This window comes from Papaver somniferum, chromosome 8 (genome assembly GCF_003573695.1).
Source record: "Papaver somniferum cultivar HN1 chromosome 8, ASM357369v1, whole genome shotgun sequence".
NCBI classification, from domain to species: Eukaryota; Viridiplantae; Streptophyta; class Magnoliopsida; order Ranunculales; family Papaveraceae; genus Papaver; species Papaver somniferum.
In genome coordinates, this window is record NC_039365.1 from 67,433,069 (window position 1) to 67,456,498 (window position 23,430).

At 39.9% G+C, this 23,430-nt stretch overlaps 1 protein-coding gene across 1 annotated transcript; it reads right to left on the bottom strand.

Annotated features, from left to right (window-relative positions):
• Positions 1-12,106: 12,106 nt before the first annotated feature.
• Positions 12,107-14,921, bottom strand: LOC113305648. The gene is made up of 3 exons (XM_026554664.1): positions 14,835-14,921; positions 14,768-14,792; positions 12,107-12,618 (listed from the first exon to the last, which is right to left on the bottom strand). Exons 1-3 carry the CDS (start codon positions 14,919-14,921, stop codon positions 12,107-12,109), a joined length of 624 nt encoding a protein of 207 aa, XP_026410449.1.
• Between the last annotated feature and the right edge of the window lie 8,509 nt (positions 14,922-23,430).

Consider the following 23,430-nt stretch of genomic DNA (forward strand, 5'->3'; position numbering starts at 1 on the left):
GCCACCTAACGCATGGCAAATTCCGTCCTAAGGCCAAACATCACGGTTTTGCAAAAACCCTAATTTTGGCCGCGCCTAAAATATGCCAAAGCCATGCCGGTCCTACCACATGTCGCTGGCTACCAAACGAAGGGTTGCAACAATCAACGACTACCCTTTCATCTGAGATGCAGATCTCAGCCGTCCAAGTTCGCCACCTAACGCATGGCAACTTCCGGCCCAAGGCCAAATATCACGGTTTTGCTAAAACCCTAATTTTGGCCGGCCCTACCACATGCCGCTAGCTTCCAAAAGAAGGGTTGCAACAATCAACGACCACCGTTCCTCCTGAGATGCAAATCTCAGCCGTACAAGCTTGCCAACGAACGCATGGAAACTTTTGGCCCAATGCCAAGGCCTAATTTTGGCCGCACCTAAACTATGCCAAAACCCTAGTTTTGGCCGCGCCTAAACTACGCCAAAATCCTAGCTCGGCAGCGCATAAACCATGCCACTAGCTGCAAACGAAGGGTTGCAACAATCAATGGCCACCCTTCCTCCTGGGATACGAATCTCAGCCATACAAACTTGCCACCAAACGATTTGTGGCAATCTCTTGGCCACGACGCCAAAACCCTAATTTGGCCGTGCCAAGAGCATGCAAGTGCTGCAACCATGCCGCTGGTTGCCAAACGAAGGGTTGCAACAATCTACATCTACCCTTGCTCCTGAGATACAGATCTCATCCGTACAAACCTGCCACCAAACGACTCATGGCAATGTCTTGGCTGCGATGCTAACTCTTGGTCACATCACCAACCTGGATATGATGCCTATTCTTTGGTCACGACACCAACTTGGCTACAAACGTAAAATCCTTTGGCCACGCCACACATATCAACATGCTACACGTTTTCCACAAAAACACTCGAGACATCAAAACATGTCACAAACTGGGGGATGCTCATCAGGGTATTGGTCTGGCGGTTTACAGCTTGCGGCGTAAAGTGTCATAAGGGTGAGGCGGTTAGTAAATACAAGAAGTAATGGTGAAACGTTTCCTTCATTATGGAAACATCAATTCCATGCATTACCCGTTACCATTTTCTTCAATTTACTCAACCATTTCCACTTCTTACGAGACCAGGGTATATTTCGTTGCGACTTGTATAAATAGGTCTCACCTATTTCCAACAAAGATAAGTTTTAGTCAAGAGAATACAACTCTCAGAAATCACTTGTTATCTTTCCCATCTGTTAGCTTTCCACTTTCTGATACAAGTCGTCAAACAACTACTCTTCCCGAATCAACTATTCTGGTCTCAACACTATCTTCGCTTCCCTCCCTAGACCAACCCTTCTCCTTCACTTTGTGACTGAAGCAAGTCTGGAACGTCCATTTCTTGGTTTAGGACGGATTTGTACAGATTGATCTCTCGAATCAAAATACTCCCTTGCAGTACATTATTTAGGGTTTAGAATCGTTTCTCACCCATACACTCGAAATTACCAAAATCAGCAGAAACTGTTTTCACCCTCAAACAATTGGCAACCACAGTGGGAGATTAATCTATCGATCACAATATCAATTCCCGATTTCCGATTCCATCTTTTCAACTCAGATATCGAGATGATGGAAGCAGAATAGCCGCCGCCTCGGTTATCAGACGACTCCGGAATGTCTGGGGACTCAGAAGTGATTGGGTACTTTTCACAGTCACGATGCCGCCGCCCACAAAAGCTCAGATTTTCATCCGGAAAGATCCATTTTGTCTGGAGACTCTAAAAAAAAAGTAAGTCTCGTCAGATGAGTTGCATGTTCTACTACCAAGAATTTTCACAAAGATAGTAGAAACCGACAGCCATGCTATCCCCATGTTTCGTCCCATACTTTCTACTGAAAACACAACATTCACAACTCCATGACTCTCCTGGGGTAGTTATGCCACATACAGTCATGACCAAGAACAACATTATTCTAAAAACAATTCATTTCAAAAGAATAATCTAAAACCTTTATAGGTAACAATTATCTACCAACCCAAGAATCCAGAAAACCAAACCATAAACTAGGCGCTCTGTTCGCCTTTCAAAAAAAAAAGAAGCCTAAATAAAGAAGTTCAGAAAACAAGAGTGTATTCAAGGAAAACCATCTAGTAATGGCTTGCTCTTCTTGGAGAAAGCCTCCTTCGTGCTTTCGAGAGACGCCCGTTTCAGCTTCAGCTCCGTGGACAACCTTTCGATTTCCGCCTCCTGCTGTGCAACCTCATCCGCGGAAGGGACTTCAGCCGCTGTGGTATGAAACCTTTCGATCTCAGAGAAACCTTCAACAAACCAGGGAACGTTGAACCCGTGGTCTACGCACACATCATGATGAAACTTCCAGCTTGAGACCACGTCCTCAGAAACGGTATGGATATTCACTTTGCACACATCGTCAATCGAAGATAAAGCTTCCTCCACACGCTTGACCAGAACAAACCGACTAGTAATCTTTCTGGTTGTGGCGATGTGTCCATACCTTTCCCGTATCTTGGTATGAAACGTCTCTTATTTGGCTGGCACGTTGAAGCCGTCGATCAACACATGATCTGGATAAGGAACTAAGTATGGAGGAGCGAAAACGGCACCCGCAACTGGACCGGAAACTGACAAGGGATTTCTAACTGCAATGGCGCTAGCGGTCGCTGGAGAACTCTCCGCTACTTGAGCCGCAACAACATCTTCATCTTGATCGATCTCCATTTTCGGGCCACCAGGCGCAGCTTCCACGGTTGGAAACAAAGTTGTATCTCCACGGTTTTCCGCCTCGGGGACATCTTCAGGAGCGGGTTCTCCCTGCGATATCGTGGTTTAAACATTTTTCAAAAAAAAAGAGAGAGAAAGGAAGAAGAAGAATACATGGAAGACTCACTGATTCACTTTCAGACTGACTAGAAGAAGACTCAGCAAGAAGGCTCAGCATTGTTACCCTCTGCCGCGAGAGCCGCCGTTCTCTGAGGCTAACATTGCCACCCTCTGTTGCGAGAGCCGCCGTTTTCTGACTACGTGCAATCTGGGCAAAGGCATTCACGCCCTGGTTAAGGAATAAGGAAATATTTTCAGTAACGAAAAAAAAATCAACTGAGTGGGCAAGAAAAAGAATACATACCCGAAGTTGGAAGAACTGAAAGTCATAAGGGATGTTGAATCTGGTCGAAAACCTCCCGCGCGATCTTTCGACCTTCACTCCTTCTTTTGGGGACTGTCCGTGTCCGTGTTAAGAGATTTCTGTTTGGGCGAGGAAGGATCCCTTAACAATGGATGTCTTCCTAAAGTTGCAGCAGAAGGCTTACCACATGTATTCTTCACTACGTCATTCACGAATCCATGAATGGCAAGGAACTCGTCCTGCCAGAATATGTTATACTTGGAAGTTGTTGTCAAATTTCGTGTCGAGAGCAAGAAGAGAAGACTTATACCCAGCGCAAGAGCACTAGCATCAAGAGTAGCTGGAAAAAAGTTTTCTGGAACGGCCGACTGACGAGAGAGAGGGACCCCTTGGTCAAATCCCATATGCCGAGGCGCCCTGTCAATGTTGTAAGAGACTGCCTGACAAGATCCTCGAAAGAAAGACGGTACATAACCAGGCGTGCAACTTCGCATGAACACAACCTCGCCAATGCGCATATTCTTTTCAGAAAGCAAAAATGTATTCGTAACAGAGGAAAAAGTGTCTATTTGAACTATGGAGCCGTGCACCGGATCCCATGGACGAAAGTTGATTTTGTAGGAGTTGACAAGGAAGTCAACCAGGTTCGAGCCAGACCTTGGGCGCCTGTTCACCCAGCGAAGTATCCTAGAACCACCCCAAGACTCGGGAAGTAAAGCCAGCGGTTTGGGAGCGCACTTCTCGAAATTCTCCCACAACCACGCTTGAATAAAAGCAACATGGATGTACGAGTCCACTTTCATGTAGCCGTTTGAAGCACGCATGTCCGCAACCAGATGATCCAAATGTGTGTACAGAGAACCGAGAAACAAGCCACCAATGAGGAGAACAACACCTTTTGCTAATCTGATGGCAAACTTAATGAGACCCTGTCTTATTTCCTTCTTACCAGAGTCGTCGTCAAAAATGTCCCTGGATAACCAAAGAACCAAGAATGCCCCGACATGAAGCGTACTATTCTTTTGATCTGGCTCCGACTCATCTGGGAACCATTGAGACACCCACCAGCTGTAGAAACACCTCGTCTCGTTTTCCTTCCGAACAAAACCTTTTGACTTCGCAACGAGAGCAACGTGCATTTGTTCTTCATCTTCAGACAAGGTGATATCAAGATTCCCTGTTATGGGAAGGTTCAGCAAGACATCCACGCTTTCCAAAGAGACATTCATTTCACCCCACCTGCATATGGCTGTATGAGTGTCTGGACACCATCGAGAGACGAAAGAAATTAAGCTCGGGATATCTTTCCTGATTTGAAGCGCCGCAGAAGCTGTGACAACGCCAAGGATTTGCGCTTTGATCAAATTTGCTTTTACGCAGTCCTGACTTATCATGAATTGCATCCACTTGTCGAAAGAGCGCAATGGACTCTGACAGATTCTGAAGTCAATGGAAGAAGCAGGATACTCTTGCCTCTGAAGGCAAAATCGTATTACACAACCTGGTCGAACCGACTGGGTGTCTCCTTCACCCTCTGAACCGGTCAGGAGGACGGGCACGAACTTAGGATGATTTCTCCTAGCTGTGGCGGATGTTGTGAAAAATTCATCATCCAGGTTTGGCTTAGAGCTGCCAATATTTTTCGAAGCCGCGGCAGGGATTTTCTCAGGTGACATCCTAACGAAACCTTCTTAAGCTACTTACGCTTTCAACTACAACAAAATAAAGGGGTATAAAAAAAAATTACTACTGGAAGGAAGGTGCACGAAGATTACTTTACCAACAATGAAGAATTCATTTCAGTTGCAAGCCACTCTATTTTCAACCACAAGTCATAACACACATAACCGAAGAAATGGAAACTAGCGAACCCTACGTAGCCACGGAAAGCATACTCCTTGCAAAAACCGTACCTAGCAGCGGAAAGTACGCACCCGGCCAAGAAAGCACGCTCCACCGCGGAAATTATACACACGGCTACACCAAGAAAAAGGGAAACCCTAAAATCTAGGTTTTCATGGGAAAGGAATTGGTGGAAGTCACCTGCTCGTGCAGGCCTACTATTGCATAATAATTGAGGTGTTTAACGCTATTGCGGTGTTCAATCTAAAATATTTCTACAAGTTCATAGAAGATATACCTGTGGCTAGGGTTTGCGCCAATAAAAAAAAAGGAAAGAGATTGAAGGAGAAACCCTGGAGTACATACCTCGAATGCTTGCTCGCTTTATTGCTACCACTCTGCCGCTAGCACAAGGACGCGAGAACAAGGGTACAAAATAAAAGGGAGAGCAACCCCCTTTATAGGCGTGACACTTTTGGAATTTGAATAAGGAAAGTATTCCATATTTGAGCCACGAATGGGAAAAGGCAATTGGGCCCGCAAGAAACAAGTCTCATGGTGCCAAACAGTCCACGCCATGCCTTGCCTCACGGTGCCCAAACAGTCTGCGCCATGCCTTGCCTCACGGTGCCCAACAGTCTGCGCCATGCCATGCTGGCACCGTGCCAAGAGTCCGAGCCATGCCGAGCGAGCGCCATACCAAGCCAACATTCTGCATCTCAACCAGCAACCTCCCCTACCATTCTCATGGTCTAGCCAACAACACCACGGGCAGGATTTACGCAAAGCCGTCGACGCAAGAATCACGAATTCTCAAAACACTCCCGAAAAAGGTTAGACGGATCTTCCTGATCATCTTTTAATGACTTGACATTTCTATTTTGTCCTTGCCTGTCACCATCTTATGCTTACCTCGCAACAATGCTCCTGTTCCGAGCTAAGCAGGGGACTTAATGTTGATGGTGGTTTTAAGCTTAGGGTTAAAATCATAAAACCTTACATCTGACATGACGTCACTACGAACACTAGCACATTTATTGAATCATTCAACATGCCTACGTAAAAATTACTGGGGTACCTTTTTTTATATACGCTATATTCCACAACATAACCCTCAATATTGACTGGCAACATCTCAGCGCCAAGGCATGCCAACCATGCCAGCCACATCTCCGCGCCAAGGCATGACAACCATGCCAGCCGCACCACAGTGCTAATGGCATACCATGCCAGCCACATCTCCGCGCCAAGGCATGCCAACCATGCCAGCCGCACCACAGTGCCAATGGCATACCATGCCAGCCGCATCTCCGCGCCAAATCCATGTCGACCCTACCACATGCCGCTGGCTGCAAAACGAAGGGTTGAAACAATCAACGACTACCCTTTCATCTGAGATGCAGATCTCAGCCGTCCAAGTTCGCCACCTAATGCATGGAAACTTCCGACCCAAGGACAAACATCACGGTTTTGCCAAAACCCTAATTTTGGCCGCGCCTAAAATATGCCAAAGCCATGCCAGCCCTACCACATGCCGCTGGATGCCAAACGAAGGGTTTCAACAATCAACGACTACCTTTCCATATGAGATGCATATCTCAGCCGTCCAATTTCTCCAACTAACGCATGGCAATTTCCAGACCAAGGCCAAACATCACGGTTTTTCCAAAAACCTAATTTTGGCCGCGCCTAAAATATGCCAAAGCCATGCCGGCCCTACCACATGCCGTTGGATGCCAAACGAAGGGTTGCAACAATCAATTGCTACCCTTCCATCTGAGATACAGATCTCATCCGTCCAAGTTCTCCACCTAACGCATGGCTACTTCCAGCCCAAGGCCAAACATCACAGTTTTTCCAAAACCCTAATTTTGGCCGCTCCTAAAATATGCCAAAGCCATGTCGGCCCTACCACATGCCGCTGGCTACCAAACGAAGGGTTGCAACAATCAACGGCTACCCTTCCATCTGAGAGCCGTCCAAGTTCTCCACCTAATGCATGGCAACTTCCGGACCAAGGCCAAACATCACGGTTTTTCCCAAACCCTAATTTTGGCCGCGCCTAAAATATGCCAAAGCCATGCCGGCCCTACCACATGCCGCTGGCTTCCAAACGAAGGGTTGCAATAATCAACGACTACCCTTTCATCTGAGAAGCAGATCTTAGCCGTCCAAGTTTGCCAACTAACGCATGGAAACATCCGGCCCAAGGCCAAACATCACGGTTTTGCCAAAACCCTAATTTTGGCCGTGCCTAAAATATGCCAAAGCCATGTCGGCCCTACCACATGTCGCTGGCTGCCAAACGAAGGGTTTCTATAATCAACAGCTACCCTTCCATATGAGATGCAGATCTCAGCCGTCCAAGTTCGCCACCTAACACATGGAAACTTCCGGCCCAAGGCCAAACATCACGGTTTTGCCAAAACCCTAATTTTGGCCGCGCCTAAAATATGCCAAAGCCATGCCGGCCCTACCACATGTCGTTGGCTGCCAAACGAAGGGTTGCAATAATCAACGACTACCCTTCCATCTGAGATGCAGATCTCAGTCGTCCAAGTTCGCCACCTAACGCATGGAAACTTCCGTCCCAAGGCCAAACATCACGGTTTTGCCAAAACCCTAATTTTGGCCGCGCCTAAAATATGCCAAAGCCATGCCGGCCCTACCACATGTCGCTGTCTTCCAAAAGAAGGGTTGCAACAATCAACGGCCACCCTTCCTCCGGAGATGCAAATCTCAGCCGTACAAGCTTGCCACCGAACGCATGGCAACTTTTGGCCCAATGCCAAGGCCTAATTTTGGCCGCACCCAAACTATGCCAAAACCCTAGTTTTGGCCGCGCCTAAACTACGCCAAAATCCTAGATCGGTCACGCCTAAACCATGCTACTAGCTGCAAACGAAGGGTTGCAACAATCAACGACCACCCTTCCTCCTGAGATACGAATCTGAGCCATGCAAACTTTCCACCAAACGATTTGTGGCAATCTCTTGTCCACGGAGCCAATTCTTGGCTACGACGCCAAAACCCTAATTTGGCCGTGCCAAGAGCATGCAAGCGTTGCAACCATGCTGCTGGTTGCCAAACGAAGGGTTGCAACAATGTACGGCTACCCTTCCTCCTGAGATGCAGATCTCATCCGTACAAACCTGCCACCAAACGACTCGTGGCAATGTCTTGGCTGCGATGCTAACTCTTGGTCACGGCACCAACCTGGCTACGATGCCTATTCTTTGGTCACGACACCAACTTGGATACAAACGTCAAATCCTTTGGCCACGCCACACATAGCAACATGCTACACATTTTTCACGAAAACACTCGAGACATCAGAACATGCCACAAACTTGAGGATGCTCATCCAGGTATTGGTCTGGCTGTTTACAGCGTGCGGCGTACCCTACGCCCGTTACAGGAAAGTGTCATAAGGAAGAGGCGGTTAGTAAATACAAGAATTAATGGTGAAACGTTTCCTTCATTATGGAAACATCAATTCCAGGCGTTATCCGTTACCATTTTCTTCCATTTACTCAACCATTTCCACTTCTTAGGAGACCAGGGTACGTTTCGTTGCGACTTGTATAAATAGGTCTCACCTATTTCTACCAAAGACAAGTTTTGGTCAGGAGAGTACAACACTCAGAAATCACTTGTTAGCTTTCCCATCTGTTAGCTTTCCACTTTCTGATACAAGTCGTCAAACAACTACTCTTCCCGAATCAACTATTCTGGTCTCAAGACTATCTTCACTTCCCTCCATAGACCAACCCTTCTCCTTCACTTTGTGACCGAAGCAAGTCTGCAACAGATATTTCTTGGTTTAGGCCGGATTTGTACAGATTGATCTCTCGAATCAAAGTACTCCCTTGCAGTACATTATTTAGGGTTTAGGCTCGTTTCTCACCCACACACTCGAAATTACCAAAATCAGCAGAAATTGTTTTCACCCTCAAACAGTTATTTAATTTAAAGTTGTTTGTTTGTCAATTTAATGATTTTAATTTCATGCACTAAGACTAAACTTAAAATAAAAATTAAGGCAATTATATTAAAAGTAATTTTAATTAAACCGTTACATTTAAATTAAACTAAAATACTAAACAAGAATTAAAATCAGTTACATCTAATCATGACAGTATTTATTTTCGTCTTCTTCCGAGGCATCATCATCATCGGCTTTTTCCACATTCTCATACTTTCCAATTTTTTGAGGGACTTGTTGTTCCGCCATATCCATTTGCTTAGTCCATACAGCAAGTTGTTGTGTATTCATTGTTGAAGTGTTTAAGGAAAGTAGCTTGTTTATCTTATAATCCATGTAGTATTGTTCTCGCGAAAGAAGACTTTTTCGAAGTTGCTTTATAGAAATGCCACAATCCCTGGTTTTATCTTCATCTCGAATTCCTTGTGCTCAGTATAGTTGAACTCGTTTGAACCTCCTTCTAATAATGCTCGTTAGGCTGCGTCTCTCACTTCTTTTCCAGCTCTCTGACCGGCTCATCTTCTTCTCTTGACATTGGCGTTAATATCTATATTTGAGTTTTGTTGTTCCTGACTACTTGGAGACCCGGCATATGGAGATCAAGTTCCTTAGGTGAGGAAGTAGGCCCACCATTCTAAAAATCCTGTGAGACTGGACCATGTGGTGATCTTGCAGGCACTTTATTACCTTCCAGCAAGTATGGATTAAGCACCCTCAGAATGGTGAAACAAGTTTCATGTTGGAAACCAGTTTTGTGGGATCTTTGCCACTCTTCCCAACATCTTCGTTCCACATCCGGTTCACCTTCACCATTTTTTTTTGTCACGCCACATTTTCATGATCAGAGTTACTATTCACTAATGGCTGCTAAAATTGAGTGAAAACGATAAGTCAACCCTTCGAGATCACGACTATTGATGTTACCGATTTCTTCACAAAATTTTTGAAAAATCTTTCCATAAAAAGTATTCTTTCTTTCTGACAACCATTGATTTGATTTAATGTAAATAATATGTAATTCCTACAAATTGATTCGTATTCATCCATCGTGTACTTGACACCACGAATTCTAGTGTTTTTTCGTTGTGATTTTCGTGTTTGTTGTTGTATTTGTTGTTGTGATCATTGTGATGAGAATGCCATATTTATTAGAAATGGAAATTATAGATTTTTTCTGGTAGATTGAGTTGAAATGAGTAGTTTTGCTTGAAATGAAGGAAAAGTGAGTATTTAGATGATATGAAATTGTGAAATTTTGAGGTAGATATGAAGAAGGTGTGAGTTTTAAGTTTGAAAATGAGATGAGTTTATAGGGAAAGGAATAACATCCGTTGGATGACGAGATTGGAAAGTAGCTGTTGGCAGTTTTGGATCACCCGCCAGCGTGTTTGGTGTTACCGCGCGATTTTTCATTAAGCACGCGAGTAATCTACGACCGCACTCAACAAACCACCAAATTTATTAGTTTGCCCATCCGTTTTTCAAGTTTGTTGAGTCCGAAGTGGAAGAAAAAAGAACAAATCTTTGATTTTTTTCATTCCATAGGAATTTCTCTAACATCCTCCAAGCTAACCTTGTAAGCAAAGAGATGTTGAAAATGTCAGATGCTTTAGAATTCAGACCACCATTTTTTTTGGGAATCACAACATAATCCCATTCTCTAAAAATTAAACCCATAGAATGGTGATTTGATTCCAACGGAAATGCATCTGATAAGAATCCATTTTCCTAGTGAGATCTTTTGGCATGGGAAAATATGCATATAGTGTGAAGCTAAGGTTCCCAGAACTGTTCGGGACATAACCGCTTTACCAGCCGAATTGAGATGTTTGCGTTTCCAAATACCCAATTTATGTCTACTTTTACCAAATAATGGCTTAAAAGACTCCATTTTGTTCCTATGCAGAAGTAAATGACTCTAGATATTTATCCTGCAATCATATTCTTTTAATGCCCAAGACGTTGGAAATGTCATTTTTAATACTATCATCAGTCTTATGACTAAACGCTAACCCTGATTTCTCAAAGTTAATCGATTGACCAGACAAACTGCTAAACTTTCCTATTATATCACGCAACATTCTAGCTTCACTAGTCCTAGAATTAAGGAAAATCATACAATCGTCTGCAAAAAATAAGTGACTTATAAGTGGACAATCAGTTGTGACTTTTTTCTATGTAAAAGACCCTTACTCTCTGCCGACAACAAGTATTTGGAAAATAATTCCACACATAGAATAAAAAGACACGGACTTAGAGGGTCTCCCTATTGGAGACCTCTCTCTGGGTAAAAGATATCACATGTTGATCTGTTTACCAACACAGAAGTAGAGACCGTTGAGATATACTGTTCAATAATCCTGCAAAGATCCTTAATGAAAACCAATTTGAGTAAGTAATAAATTAATAAGAAAACACCATTCGACACGGTCAAAAGCCTTAGACATGTCTAATTTAATAGCCATCAACCCTTTTTTCTTAACTCTATTCTTTTTCATAGTATCTACCAATTCATGTGCTAACACTGTATTATCAGACATTTTCCTTCCTTGTATAAAAGTTGCCTGAAAGGGATAAATGATTCTATTCAAGATAGGCCTAAATCTATTAGCTATTATTTTCGACAAAATATAATATGAGGTGTCACACATATTTGTTGATCTAAATTCAGAAGCATTCATAGGACAAGTAACTTTAGGGGTTAAAGAAATAAAATTATGATTACTTTGTTTACGGATATACTTTGAATGGAAAACAATATACCATGTGAATAGTATCATTTCCCACAATATCCCACATTTTCTTGTAAAAACTAGTGGGAAGCCATCCGGACTCGGAGAGGTCCAGGGTTTCATCTTGAAAACAATATATCTAATTCCCTCACTACTATGAATGACTAGCAACCCCATATTGTCCCCACTACTAACACAGGCCTAAATATCTTCCATGATGTCAAAGGGATATTGGGTTTAGTCGATTTACTCGTTTTAGAGCTCTTTCAAAATTTCTTGCCTGACAGTTAACCAAATGTCCATAGTATTTTTAAGAATCTTTACATGTATTTTTCTTCTCCTGTAGTTTGCCCTTTCATGAAAGTATCTAGTATCGTAGTCTCCAGAGGACAAGTTTTTGTCTTGTCCTCTTTGAATTTAATAGTCATGCTGAACTTCATTCCAGTATTTCAATTTAGCATTCAAATCCAATAACAACTCAACATCTTTTTTTATAGAATGAGGAAGGTTATTAACCCTTTCTATTTCATCTTTAATATGCATATTAAAATCCCTCATCTCTCTGTAAGACCATTCTCTAAGATCAATTTTTACAAAAGACAGAGATTTAGAGTGTTTAAAGGCATATGAACCTTGGGTGTCATGGATCCAGTGACTAGAAATAACCTGCTTACAAGAATCATCCCTAAGCATGCATTTATTGAACCTAAAAGGCTTCTTAGCTACTCCTACATCTTCAGTACTAGAAAGCATAATGGGCACATGATCACTTCCAAATGGAAATAGATGATAGACAATAGAGTTAGGAAAAAAGTGAAACCAATTATCATTGGAAAATGTCCGGTCTATCCTTTTTAAAATTAACTCATTCCCTTGACGTTTATTGGACCAAGTAAAAGGGTTGTCTGAATAGTTGACATCCAAAAGATCTACAGATCCGGCAAGATTCACAAAATAATCAAACTGAGTTTGTGAGATAGGCAAACCACCATGTTTTTCCTCATTACACAAGACAAAGTTAAAGTCACCAATTACAACTCAACTATCCATATGATTCTGACTAGTGCCCATTTTTCATCCCTAACATTGTCATCTAGTGCACCATAGATACATGACAAAAGGGTTTTATCCCTTCTGGCATCAATTTGAACTAGGAAGTTACTGATATTTAACCTAGCATCTTTGACTGTAGGACTAATATCATCTTAAAATAACAAGCAGAGACCACCCTTTGCACCCATCGAATTTAGATACCAAGCATTGGGAAAATTCAATAATTTGATGAGTTTTTTCATTTTTTTGTGATAAGATTTAGTCTCACACATGAATATGATGTTGATGCATGTCACGACGCGTCAAATTTAATTTACTTTCTCATTACTTATAATTTATAATGAAGCAAGGGTAAGAATTGATCGTCCCCACGGAGAGGTCTATATTGTTAAGTGTTTCCATTTCCTATAAGAACAAGGGGGTTTTATGATTTCTATTAACTAAACTGACCTAAAATCTAACAATAAAATAAACAATCAAATCAACCATCTCGATCACCCTAAAATAATTAAATAAGATCTCATTTCTATTTGTTGTGTTTCTATCTCAATAAAACTAAGGGAAATCAAAGAGAAGGAATCATTATCATCATCATCAGCGTAATTAAAGAGGATCATACACTTTCCTCAATTAGTTTGATCGAGTGAAAAAATAAAACAAATTAGATTGAAATTAAAGAAAAAAAAAGATGACATGTATATGAGTATAACATATGGAAGGTTGCTTCTGAGATTTTTGAAAAATATAAACATTTAATATACATGATTTACAAAACCTAACCATTTTGATGGCTGCTCCAAAATAATTTCATCCCACCCAATGAAGGTGGCTATGGGGTGTCTTAGAAACAAGAAATGTCTATACTACCCTTTACACTAAACTTGAACCTAAATCCTTTATTTTCATCATCATGTTCAATATTCCTCTTTTCCTTCTTTATTTTTACCATTTGAATTATTTTTTCCATCGTTTTCATTTTGATTGAAATCTAACATCGCTGATTAAACAAACCTTATGATTTAACTTCTTGAAATCACGACCCAAAATTCATTAACCTTAGAGTTAAAACTTAGAACATAAGAAATTCGAGCTAAACAAACAAAACTGATAGATGATAGTGGTTGTGATCCAAACTTATGATTTAATTGCTTGAATCAAAAAGTTGATTGAATTTTTTCTAAGGTTTACGGTTGCAAGACATAATCTATAGATAAAATTGATTATTATTTATTAGTTATTTTTTCTTCAACAACTTCAATTTTTATGTATTAATAATTAAGCATAATTTGTTAATAGTGAACCTGATTGGCCAATTATAACTGAATTTTGCTCCTTACAGGGAAAATTTATATCATCAGCAGGATGGAAATATATACCGATTACATTATAGTCGGTAGACAATTAAAAATCCTAATTATGCTCGTTATAACCAAAAAACTAGTTAGGTTCAAAATAATCGGCAGATACCGGTTACATTATAATCGATAGCTACTGTATAATCGGCAGACAATTAAAATCCTAATTACGCCGATTATAACCAAAAAACTAGGTTGGTGAAAAAAGTTGGCAGATGATTTTAGTTCATTTCTGTCGATTGTATGATTCAAAATATCCAAATCTGGAAAAATTAAATTTGGGGCACTACATTCAAAATCGGTAGGTTTTGATCTTGATGAACCTACCGATTATAGAACTTCAAAATTTAAAGTTAGGTAAAAAATTTCAACTTAGGGCTATTTATATAATCAATATATTACAAACCACCGATTATTGGTTTTTATTATATTGTCTAACTTTTTTTTTCTTTTTTTATTGATTACTACTTTAAAACATTTTAAGAACCGGAAAAATAATAAACAAAATTATTAATTCTTGTGGACTTTAACGTGTCCACCAAAAATTCAGCTTTTCTCGTGGAAAACAATTAATGAGGGTCTACCAACCTTCTCTCTCCTACATCACATCCATCTGAACAATTCCGACATTTTCCACAGATGAAACACTAATCAGGAATCAGCGACTCACCTGCTAATTCACTGTCCAACGGCGACTGCAGTTTGGAACACCTTATTCACTCAATTATCAACCTTACCGAACTCCAACTATAACCCACATGTCCTTTAACGCCACAAACAACCATTTCCCAAATTCTACAACAATCAGCACCAGTATCTGTCATCTCTTCTGTTTGTTTTCTATTTTGGACCTTATGGCTGGCCATGATTGAACTAATTTACCGCCAAAAGCAAACAACATCAAAAGAAATACTAGCTTGGGAGAAAAAACAGCAACAAGAATACTCTGTGACAATAGAATCCTTACCTCCAGTATTACCAGGAGATTCACCGGTTCTTAACCACTCAAGAAATGCCAAAAGAATTTCGACAATTTCGGTAGGTTGGTCTACACCAAATATGAATTGGATTAAGATTAACACGGATGGGGCATCCAGGGGGAATCCAGGTTTCGCAGGTGCCAGTTTCATATGCAGAGACTCGGCTTTAGCCCAACCTCTAGGAATTACAACTGCCTTAACTGCAAAAACTTGGGCTTTGCAATTGGCATCAAGAACATCAACAGGAAGACAATGGACAAAATTTCTCTTCGAGACAGACTCAGAAAACCTCCTTCTCTTTGTCACATCCTCTACTGATCCTCCTTGACATATCTCATGGATGATTGAAGAAATAAAGATTAGAATACGACAGATTCCGCAAGCCGCTATCCAACACAACTACAGAGAAGGAAATCAAGCAGCGGATGGCTTGGCCAATCATGCGGTTGACGGAAGTCAAATGGGAAACCTATCAACCAAATTTTGGGACCAGGCAATCTCGGTTTGTATTAATCAAGTTATTTTTCATGACTCTGTGAGTGTCACATACCCACGTCAAATTGTAACCTAATCTTCTATCAATAAGACACATGCTTAAAAAAAATTAATTGAATCATTAATCAATAATAACTTAATTAATTTAACGACTAATATAACTAATTAACACTAATTAACTAGGGACAAATTAATCATTAATAAATATTAGGGGAGGGGATTTTTAAATATTACTTCTAAATGTCCTTATCATTTTTATTATGTAGCTCAAATTATTTTAAGGTAGGCCTCAAATGGCCAAGTGATAAAACTTGGGATCATATGAAAAGAAAATTATGGTTAGTTTTCTCGTGTAAAAGTATGGTCATATTATATTGGTTTGCTTATACTCTTTCTGTTTTTTATTAATTGTCCTAATTGACGAAGTCAAAATATTAAGGGGATCGTAAGAAATGTCATGACTCATGACTAACCGTACTAAATGTTATATTATTACTAAAAAAAAGAAAAAAAAAACGAAACCTAGGGTTTGGCCGGACTAGCTCCGGTTTTTTCTCTCTTTTCTTTTCTCACAGTGTTCTTCTTTCTTCAACGATTTTGCGTTAAATCATGGCGCAAAATCAACCAGTTCCACCTGATCAATATGACCGTTCATGATTTTTTTTAGGTCAAATCATATTGATAATCATTCACGCTCCAAATCAAGGCCAATGCAAGTTTATGTTCCAAAAACAGGAAACCCTAAGATGGTTGAAACAGGGAACCCTAATAATGGAGCTGGTTCCATGCCTGAATCAGGAAAGCGTTCTTACACTAATATAGTTAAGAGGCGAAGACATGTGATGTCAGCTATTGATGCGGAATCTTTGTCACATCCTCCGGTTCATTGCTCTACAGGTGAGATTGTGATTAAAATTCCAAAAGATGTTATTCAACGATCCAAGGAGGTTTGGAAATACAACCTTGTTGGTCGTTTTGATTTTAAAACTCTAGGTGAGAAGTTTGATGAAGTTAAGCAGATATTATGCAATCAATGGAAGCTAACAGGTGATGTTCAATTTATTCCCTGGATTAAAGGCTACTTTGTGATTAAATTGTTCAATGAAGTTGATCGAAAGAGAGTTAGTTATGAAGGTCCATGGAAGATTAAGGAACAACAGCTTAAGGTGATGCCATAGACGCCACAGCTCAATCCAGAATCGGAGAAGGTGACAAGAGCAGCTGTTTGGGTGCATTTTACACGCCTCCATCTTGAATATTGGGATGAAGAAATTATTTTTAGATTGGCTCGCAGTATTGGTAAGCTAGTTTGTGTTGATCCGAGAACCCTAAGGCATGAATATGGTTATTTTGCAGCGGTTCTAGTTGATATTGATTTTTCAAAGCCTCTTGAAAATATTGTTATTGATGATGAAGATTTGTCGAACGGTTTTTATCTTGATTATGAGATATTGAATATGCCTTATTTTTGTGATCATTGTAAATAAATTGGTCACGTTGAAGATGATTGTAGAACCAAGAAGTATAAGGATTTGAAGAAGAAACACGATGCTGAAACTGATCCTGTGAAGTGTGCGTCTCTTCAAAAAGGAGATGGATGAGATAAAAAGTGTTTGGGGCATGAGGAAGTATCAAAAGGAAGAGCCTCCAGTTACAGATCCATCAAAAAATCCACCTGCAAAAGGTGTTGATAGTAATATTCAACCAGCTGCTGGAGAAAAATATAATGATCTTTTGATTGCTGGTATTAAGTTTGTTGGAATACACACGCATATTTCCAGCCCATCTGCAAGTGCTAATGTTGATGATACTATTCGTAATGAGGAGGTTGCACAAAATACTTCTCCTATTTTACGCGAGGATGAGGATGATGCTACTACTACATAATCTAACAATCTGGATAGGGAGGAGGAAGAACTCTTTGCCTTTTATGATGAACAAAAGAAGATTGTTGATCGTTTGGCAAAGGAGGCTGATTTGGCGAAAATTGAGCAGGATTTAGCCTTGACAAAGCTACAGAATGCGCGAAGATTAATCATGGAAAAGAAAAAACAAGCCGAGGAACAAGATGCCACCCAAGCTGCAACGCAAGTAGCTACGCATGCATCCACGCAAGGTACAACCATTCCAAAAGTTGAGGTTGTTACAACTGGTGATCCTCCTACTATGTACATTATGGAGCAAACTGAAGGTGATGGTTTTAGGTCTCCTGGTAAAACAACTAGAAGGAATGCGCCAGCCAGCACAATGGATCCTCTTGAGACTTCCAATATTTTTGATACTGGCACCGAGGAGAATGATGAGGAAGTAGAGAACATTGTTATGGAAAATCCGCCTAATACTTTGCAATCGTCAAGTTCTACTAATACTGTTGAAGATGAAACGAGGAATTTAGATTGAAATGCCGTGAAAGAGAAAGAGGAGCGTGAAAAGAAGGAGCAAGCTGAAAACAAGAAGAATACAAAAACGAAGGGTCATAAAAAGAAGACTGTCACCATGGCTAATGTTAGCCAAGTTACTACTCGAGGTGGAAAAAATACCAACAGGGGTTCGGCAAGCCCTCCAAAAGATAGGGTTAATTAATGCGTGGCTTTTACTGGAACACTCAAGGCTTGGATAAGGATGGTGCAAGGGACAAGTTGGAGGAGCTTTATCACTTGCATAATCCTGACATAATTTGTATTGCGGAACCGCAAGTTTTTTGCACAACACGTTTTGTTAGGAAGTTAAAATTGGTTGATTTCTGTGAAGATGTTATTACTAATGAGGCTGGTGGGGAAAAGGGTAACATTTGGGTCTTGTGGAGAAATTCTTTGGCTAGGCCGGTTGTGTTATCTTCTTCAAAACAAGCGATCACTTTGAATTTTGCTAGAAACTTTGTCACGGCAGTTCATGCTTCTTATGATCTGGTGGCAAGGAGAAGACTTTGGCGGAAATTGGGGCTAGGTTTTATCTATTCCTTGGTTGGTGTTGGGGAATTTTAATTGTGTTTTGCGCTTGGATGAATAGAAGGGTGGTAGGCCAATTAAAGAAGTTTATATGAATGAGTTTGGAAGCTGGATCTCTGACAATGGTTTGGTTGAAACTGATACTATTGGAAAAAATATACTTGGTCCAATTGTCGGAGTGGATTTCAAAGAATTGTTTCTAAGAATGATAGGTCTATTGTCAATGAGGCTTGGTATGATAAATATACAAATTGGAGGTGTAAGGCCTTGCCTAGGGTTTGCTCGGATCATTCTCCTCTTGTTGGGTTTGATTTTGAGAATCCAAGGCCAAAGTGTGTACCTTTTAGAATACAAAAAATGTGGCTTTCACATCCTACTTTTATGCAGTTGGTGGAGGAAAACTGGAAGATGAGTCTTGCGGGTACGTCTCCTTTTGTTTTTACTGCTAAATTGAATAGATTAAAGGAGGCTTTGAAGATTTGGAATAGAACTGTTTTTGGTGATGTCCAGTTTCGTTTGAGGCAAGCTGAGTTAAATCTTGAAATTGGGAATGATCTTCTGGATTATGATCACAGGAATGAGTTACAGTTTGTGAAGGTTGCGGATGCTAAGAAGGCTGTTGATGATATGCGAACGGATTTGGCAGTTATGCTTAAGATGAAGTCGAGAGTTACTTGGTTGGAGGATGGTGATCAAAACACTCGATTTTTCCATAATAGCATTCGCATGAGGAGGAGTCAAAATACAATATCTAAGCTGAAAGTTTCTACTAACTCTACTTTGTTTTTGCAGGAAGAGATTACGGATTACATTGTCAATCATTATCAAGAAAAATTCGATGGTGGTGAAGTTAATATTGATCCAAGGTTGTTCGATATTGATCATGAGAGCATTTTAACTGCTGAAAGTGCTTTTATGGATGCTATTCCGTCTTTGGAGGAAGTTAAGGAAGCAGTTTTTGACTTAGACGCGAATTCTGCGCCTGGCCCTGATGGCTTTACAGGTTCTTTCTATAGACATTGTTGGAACATTATTTCTAGAGATCTTTTTAATGCCATTTCAAATTGTTGGGCGATGCGTAAAATTCCCAATGGCATTAATTCTAGTTTATTGTTCCAATTCCAAAAAATAATAAATCTGATGCTATCAAAGATTATAGACCAATTGGTCTAAATAATTTTTTATTCAAAATCATTACAAAGATTATGGCTACCAGACTTGGTACGGTGCTTAACAAGTTGATTTTTGAAGAGCAAGTGGCGTTTATGAAGGGAAGGAATATTCATGAGAATATAGCTTTGGCGTTCGAGTTGATTAATGAGATAAGCACCGAAAGGAAATATGGAAATGTTGGCCTCAAACTGGATATTGCCCAAGCTTTTGATACGGTTAGTTGGGAGTTCATAGCTGAAGTTTTTCATCAATATGGGTTTTCCGAGACTTGGTGTAAGTGCTTCTTAATATTCTCAATTCTGCTCGGATTTCTGTTATGATTAATGGCTGCCCTGAAGGTTTCTTTAGTATCACTAGAGGTTTGCGGCAAGGTGATCCCCTTTCACCTTTGATTTTTGTTCTTATTGAAGATGTTTTAAGTCGCGATCTATCTAAGTTGTTTGCAGCTCGAAGTATGCACGCCATGGTTAGTAAGAAAGGTGTAGCGCCTACACATTTGCTCTTTGCGGACGATATTCTTATTTTCTGCAGGGGTAATCTGCATAGTTTGCAAAATCTGAAAAATATGCTTGGCATGTATCAACGTGCTTCTGGTCAATGCGTAAGTTATGCCAAAAGCAAGTTTTATTATGGAGGTGATAGAGGCTCTCGTGCGATTGCTATTTCAAATTATTTGGGCATGGAAAGAGCTTTATTTCATGATAAATATTTAGGAATTCAATTGAAGCCTGGTATTGTTCACCACATTCATGTTCGTCAAGTGGTGGAGAAGATTATGGACAAGTTGGACGGTTGGAAGGGTAAGCTTTTATCTTTTCAAGCTAGGCTAGTGTTAATTAAATCGGTGATTTCAAGCTATGTTATTCATTTCATGGTTGTGTACAAGTGGACATGCACTGTTATTAAACAGGTTGAGAGGGTCATTAGAAAAAAATTTTGGTCTGGTGATGCTGAGAAACGTAAATACTTTACGGTTCTATATGATGATTTGTGTTGTTCTAAGCGTGAAGGTGGCCTAGGTATTCGAAAACTGAATGATGTTAACAGGGCCATGCTTATGAAGCTATGAGTTTCTATTAGGAACTCTGACAAGACTTGGGCCATATTTTTGAGGGCAAAATACTTCAAATTAAATGGAAATTTGATTGATTATAAACTTGGTTCTTCGGTTTTTCCAGGAATCAGATTGGTTTACAATTTTGTGCAGAAGCATACACGTTCAATTATTGGTAATGGTACTAATACTTCCTTATTTTATGATAATTGGTGTGGTGATTTTTCGATTGCAAAGAGGCTTGGAATCACTTCCAAAGGCCCTAATGATTTTAAAGCCAAAGTTAGTGATATAATTGTTGATGGTGCTTGGCCCATACCTCAGGGAACAAGAGATTTGATGTTACGCTGTAATATTGATGTTGATAATTTGCCGCTTATTGCTGGTGGTGAAGATTACAAGATTTGGGATTTGGATAATAAGGGCGTTTTTCAGTTAAGTCTGCAAAGGCTGCTATTAAAGCGCCAGCGGAACTTGTGCCAAGTGCGGCTTTGTTTACTAGGAAGGTTGTGCACCTTACTTTGAGTGTGCAATTTGGAAGATATGGGCGAAGCAATGCTGTGCAACCTAAGATAACATTATTAAAAAGACAGGTAGGAGCATGCCTACTATGTGCCGTCTGTGCAGGAATAATGGTGAGACTATGAGTCATATCACTTGGCATTGCAAAATTGCTAAGCGGATTTGGGCTTGGGCGGCTGAAATTTTTAAACTGCAACCAAATGAAGATCTAGTGGCCTCTTATAAGGCTGCAAAGGGGCGTAGAAGGATAATAAAGGATCTGTGGCTTGTTGCAAATCTTGCAATTGCCACGGAATTATGGAAGCTGCGCAATAAGGCTTATTATGAAGATATTGCGGTTCAGTGGCTTGGTTTTAAAGGGAGAGTTTACCAGGTAATTCGTGATAACTCAATTAGAATGAAGGGTCATATGCATAACAATTTAGAAGACTTGCGCATTTTGAACTATTTCAAGGTGCGTCATAGATCTTGCAAAATCTCTAATCCAGTTGAGGTTGGTTGGTCTCCTCCTAACCCAGGTGAAATTATGATCTGTTGTGATGGTGCGTCACTTGGTAATCCAGGCCAAGCCGGTTCTGGTGTTACTTTCCGTGATTCCAACTCGACAGTGCTAGGCGTTCTTAGTGTTGTTCTTGGCCGGCAGACTAATTTTTATGCGGAAGTGTGTACGGTTATTTATGGTGTGATGCTAGACAAAAGGTGGAATGTTAAAAATCTTTGCATTCAGTCAGATTAGATGAGTTGCATCCAAGCTTTTCAAAAAGGTGAGTTGCCATGGCAGCTAATGCAGAAGTGGAGAATGGCAAAGAGTTTTTATACCATAGCTATAGGGAAGTAAAATTTTCAGCTGATGCTTTGGCCAAGCAAGCACGTTTGTTGGCCGAAGATATTTTTGAGTTTTATGAGGGTAGGCCAGGTTTTATTCTATATGTAGAATGGCCTGGAGAGGTTTATTTTCGTTTCAAATAGGTTTTCTACTAGTAATGGCCTCACGGCTCCCTGTACAGTTTCGTTTTTTTAATTTATTTTTTTGTTGACCGAGTAAAAAAAAGCTATATTATTACTAAAATTAAAACTAATATATAGCTGTCCATAAATATTTTTATTTCAAAAGGGAATGACGATTAATATGAAAGATATGAACATATTTTTTTTTCTTATACATGGTAATACTATTTAAGATTTTGGATTGAGTTTATATTAAATAAAGGGTATATTTGATAGGTTAAGGAGGAAATGTGTCTATAAACAGAGAAGACATATAAAAAAAGACAGACCAAGTAGAATATATGACAGATAAAAAAGACAGAGGGAGTATCATTTTGGGGAATATCCACATACAGTCTTATTTGGGCTATCTTATAAAATTTTGACTAATTTTTCTATAAATCCCAAATGAGAATAAATTTGAAGTTAATATTTTAGTGATATGTTCTTCTTAGAAAATTCGGCGATTCTATGACAAATGAGCACAATCCGTGGCGTATAACACCACCATCTACCACATTGAAAATTAATGGTTAAAAATTAACTATTAAAATTAAGATCGGTAGATGATGAGGTTTAGTATCTCGAATTGTGCTCATATTTTATAGGAATCTAGAGTTTAACAAAAATAATGTATCATCAAAACATTAGTTTCAAATTTTCATTTGGATTCTATAGAAAAATTAGTGGAAATCTTATGAGATGGCGTCCAAATAAGATTTCTCCATCTCCGTGAAAACCACGATCATAGAAGAAATTAATTTTAGGTCTCCGGTAAAGTTTGAATAATTCTGAAAATTTATGTTGTGGTCCTTGTGGATTTCTATTTTTTTTATCCCGACAAAATTGGGGTATACCCAGATTAATTGGGATATACCCAGATTTAAATAAAAATAGTGTCCTTACTACCGAGAGGACAAATATGGGTGAGTTTACTTTAATACCCTTGAAGTAATTAAACTTAAAAATTAAACCCTATTTTAATCGGTTAACCCTAAAATTAAAAACTAAACAACTCTTAATCTTCTCTTCCTCCTTCATCTTCCATTAACCTCTCTGCAAATCGTCAACTTCGATTTTCCACAAAAATGGTTGAGTCTAAACGATCAAGCAACAATAAAGATTCAACAAGTAATATAAAAAAATCCAAATCAGAGGGAAAAGGTAAAGGAAA

Excerpts from the sequence above, each read along its gene's own strand:
- LOC113305648 (XM_026554664.1), bottom strand. The coding sequence starts at position 14,921 with ATGACAGATACTGGTGCTGATTGTTGTAGAATTTGGGAAATGGTTGTT. Across the intron at positions 14,793-14,834 it reads TGGGTTATAGTTGGAGTTCG|TCGCCGTTGGACAGTGAATT; the intron begins GTAAGGTTGATA and ends TCCAAACTGCAG. Across the intron at positions 12,619-14,767 it reads GTTGGACAGTGAATTAGCAG|ATCTTTTGGATGTCAACTAT; the intron begins GTGAGTCGCTGA and ends CCGGATCTGTAG.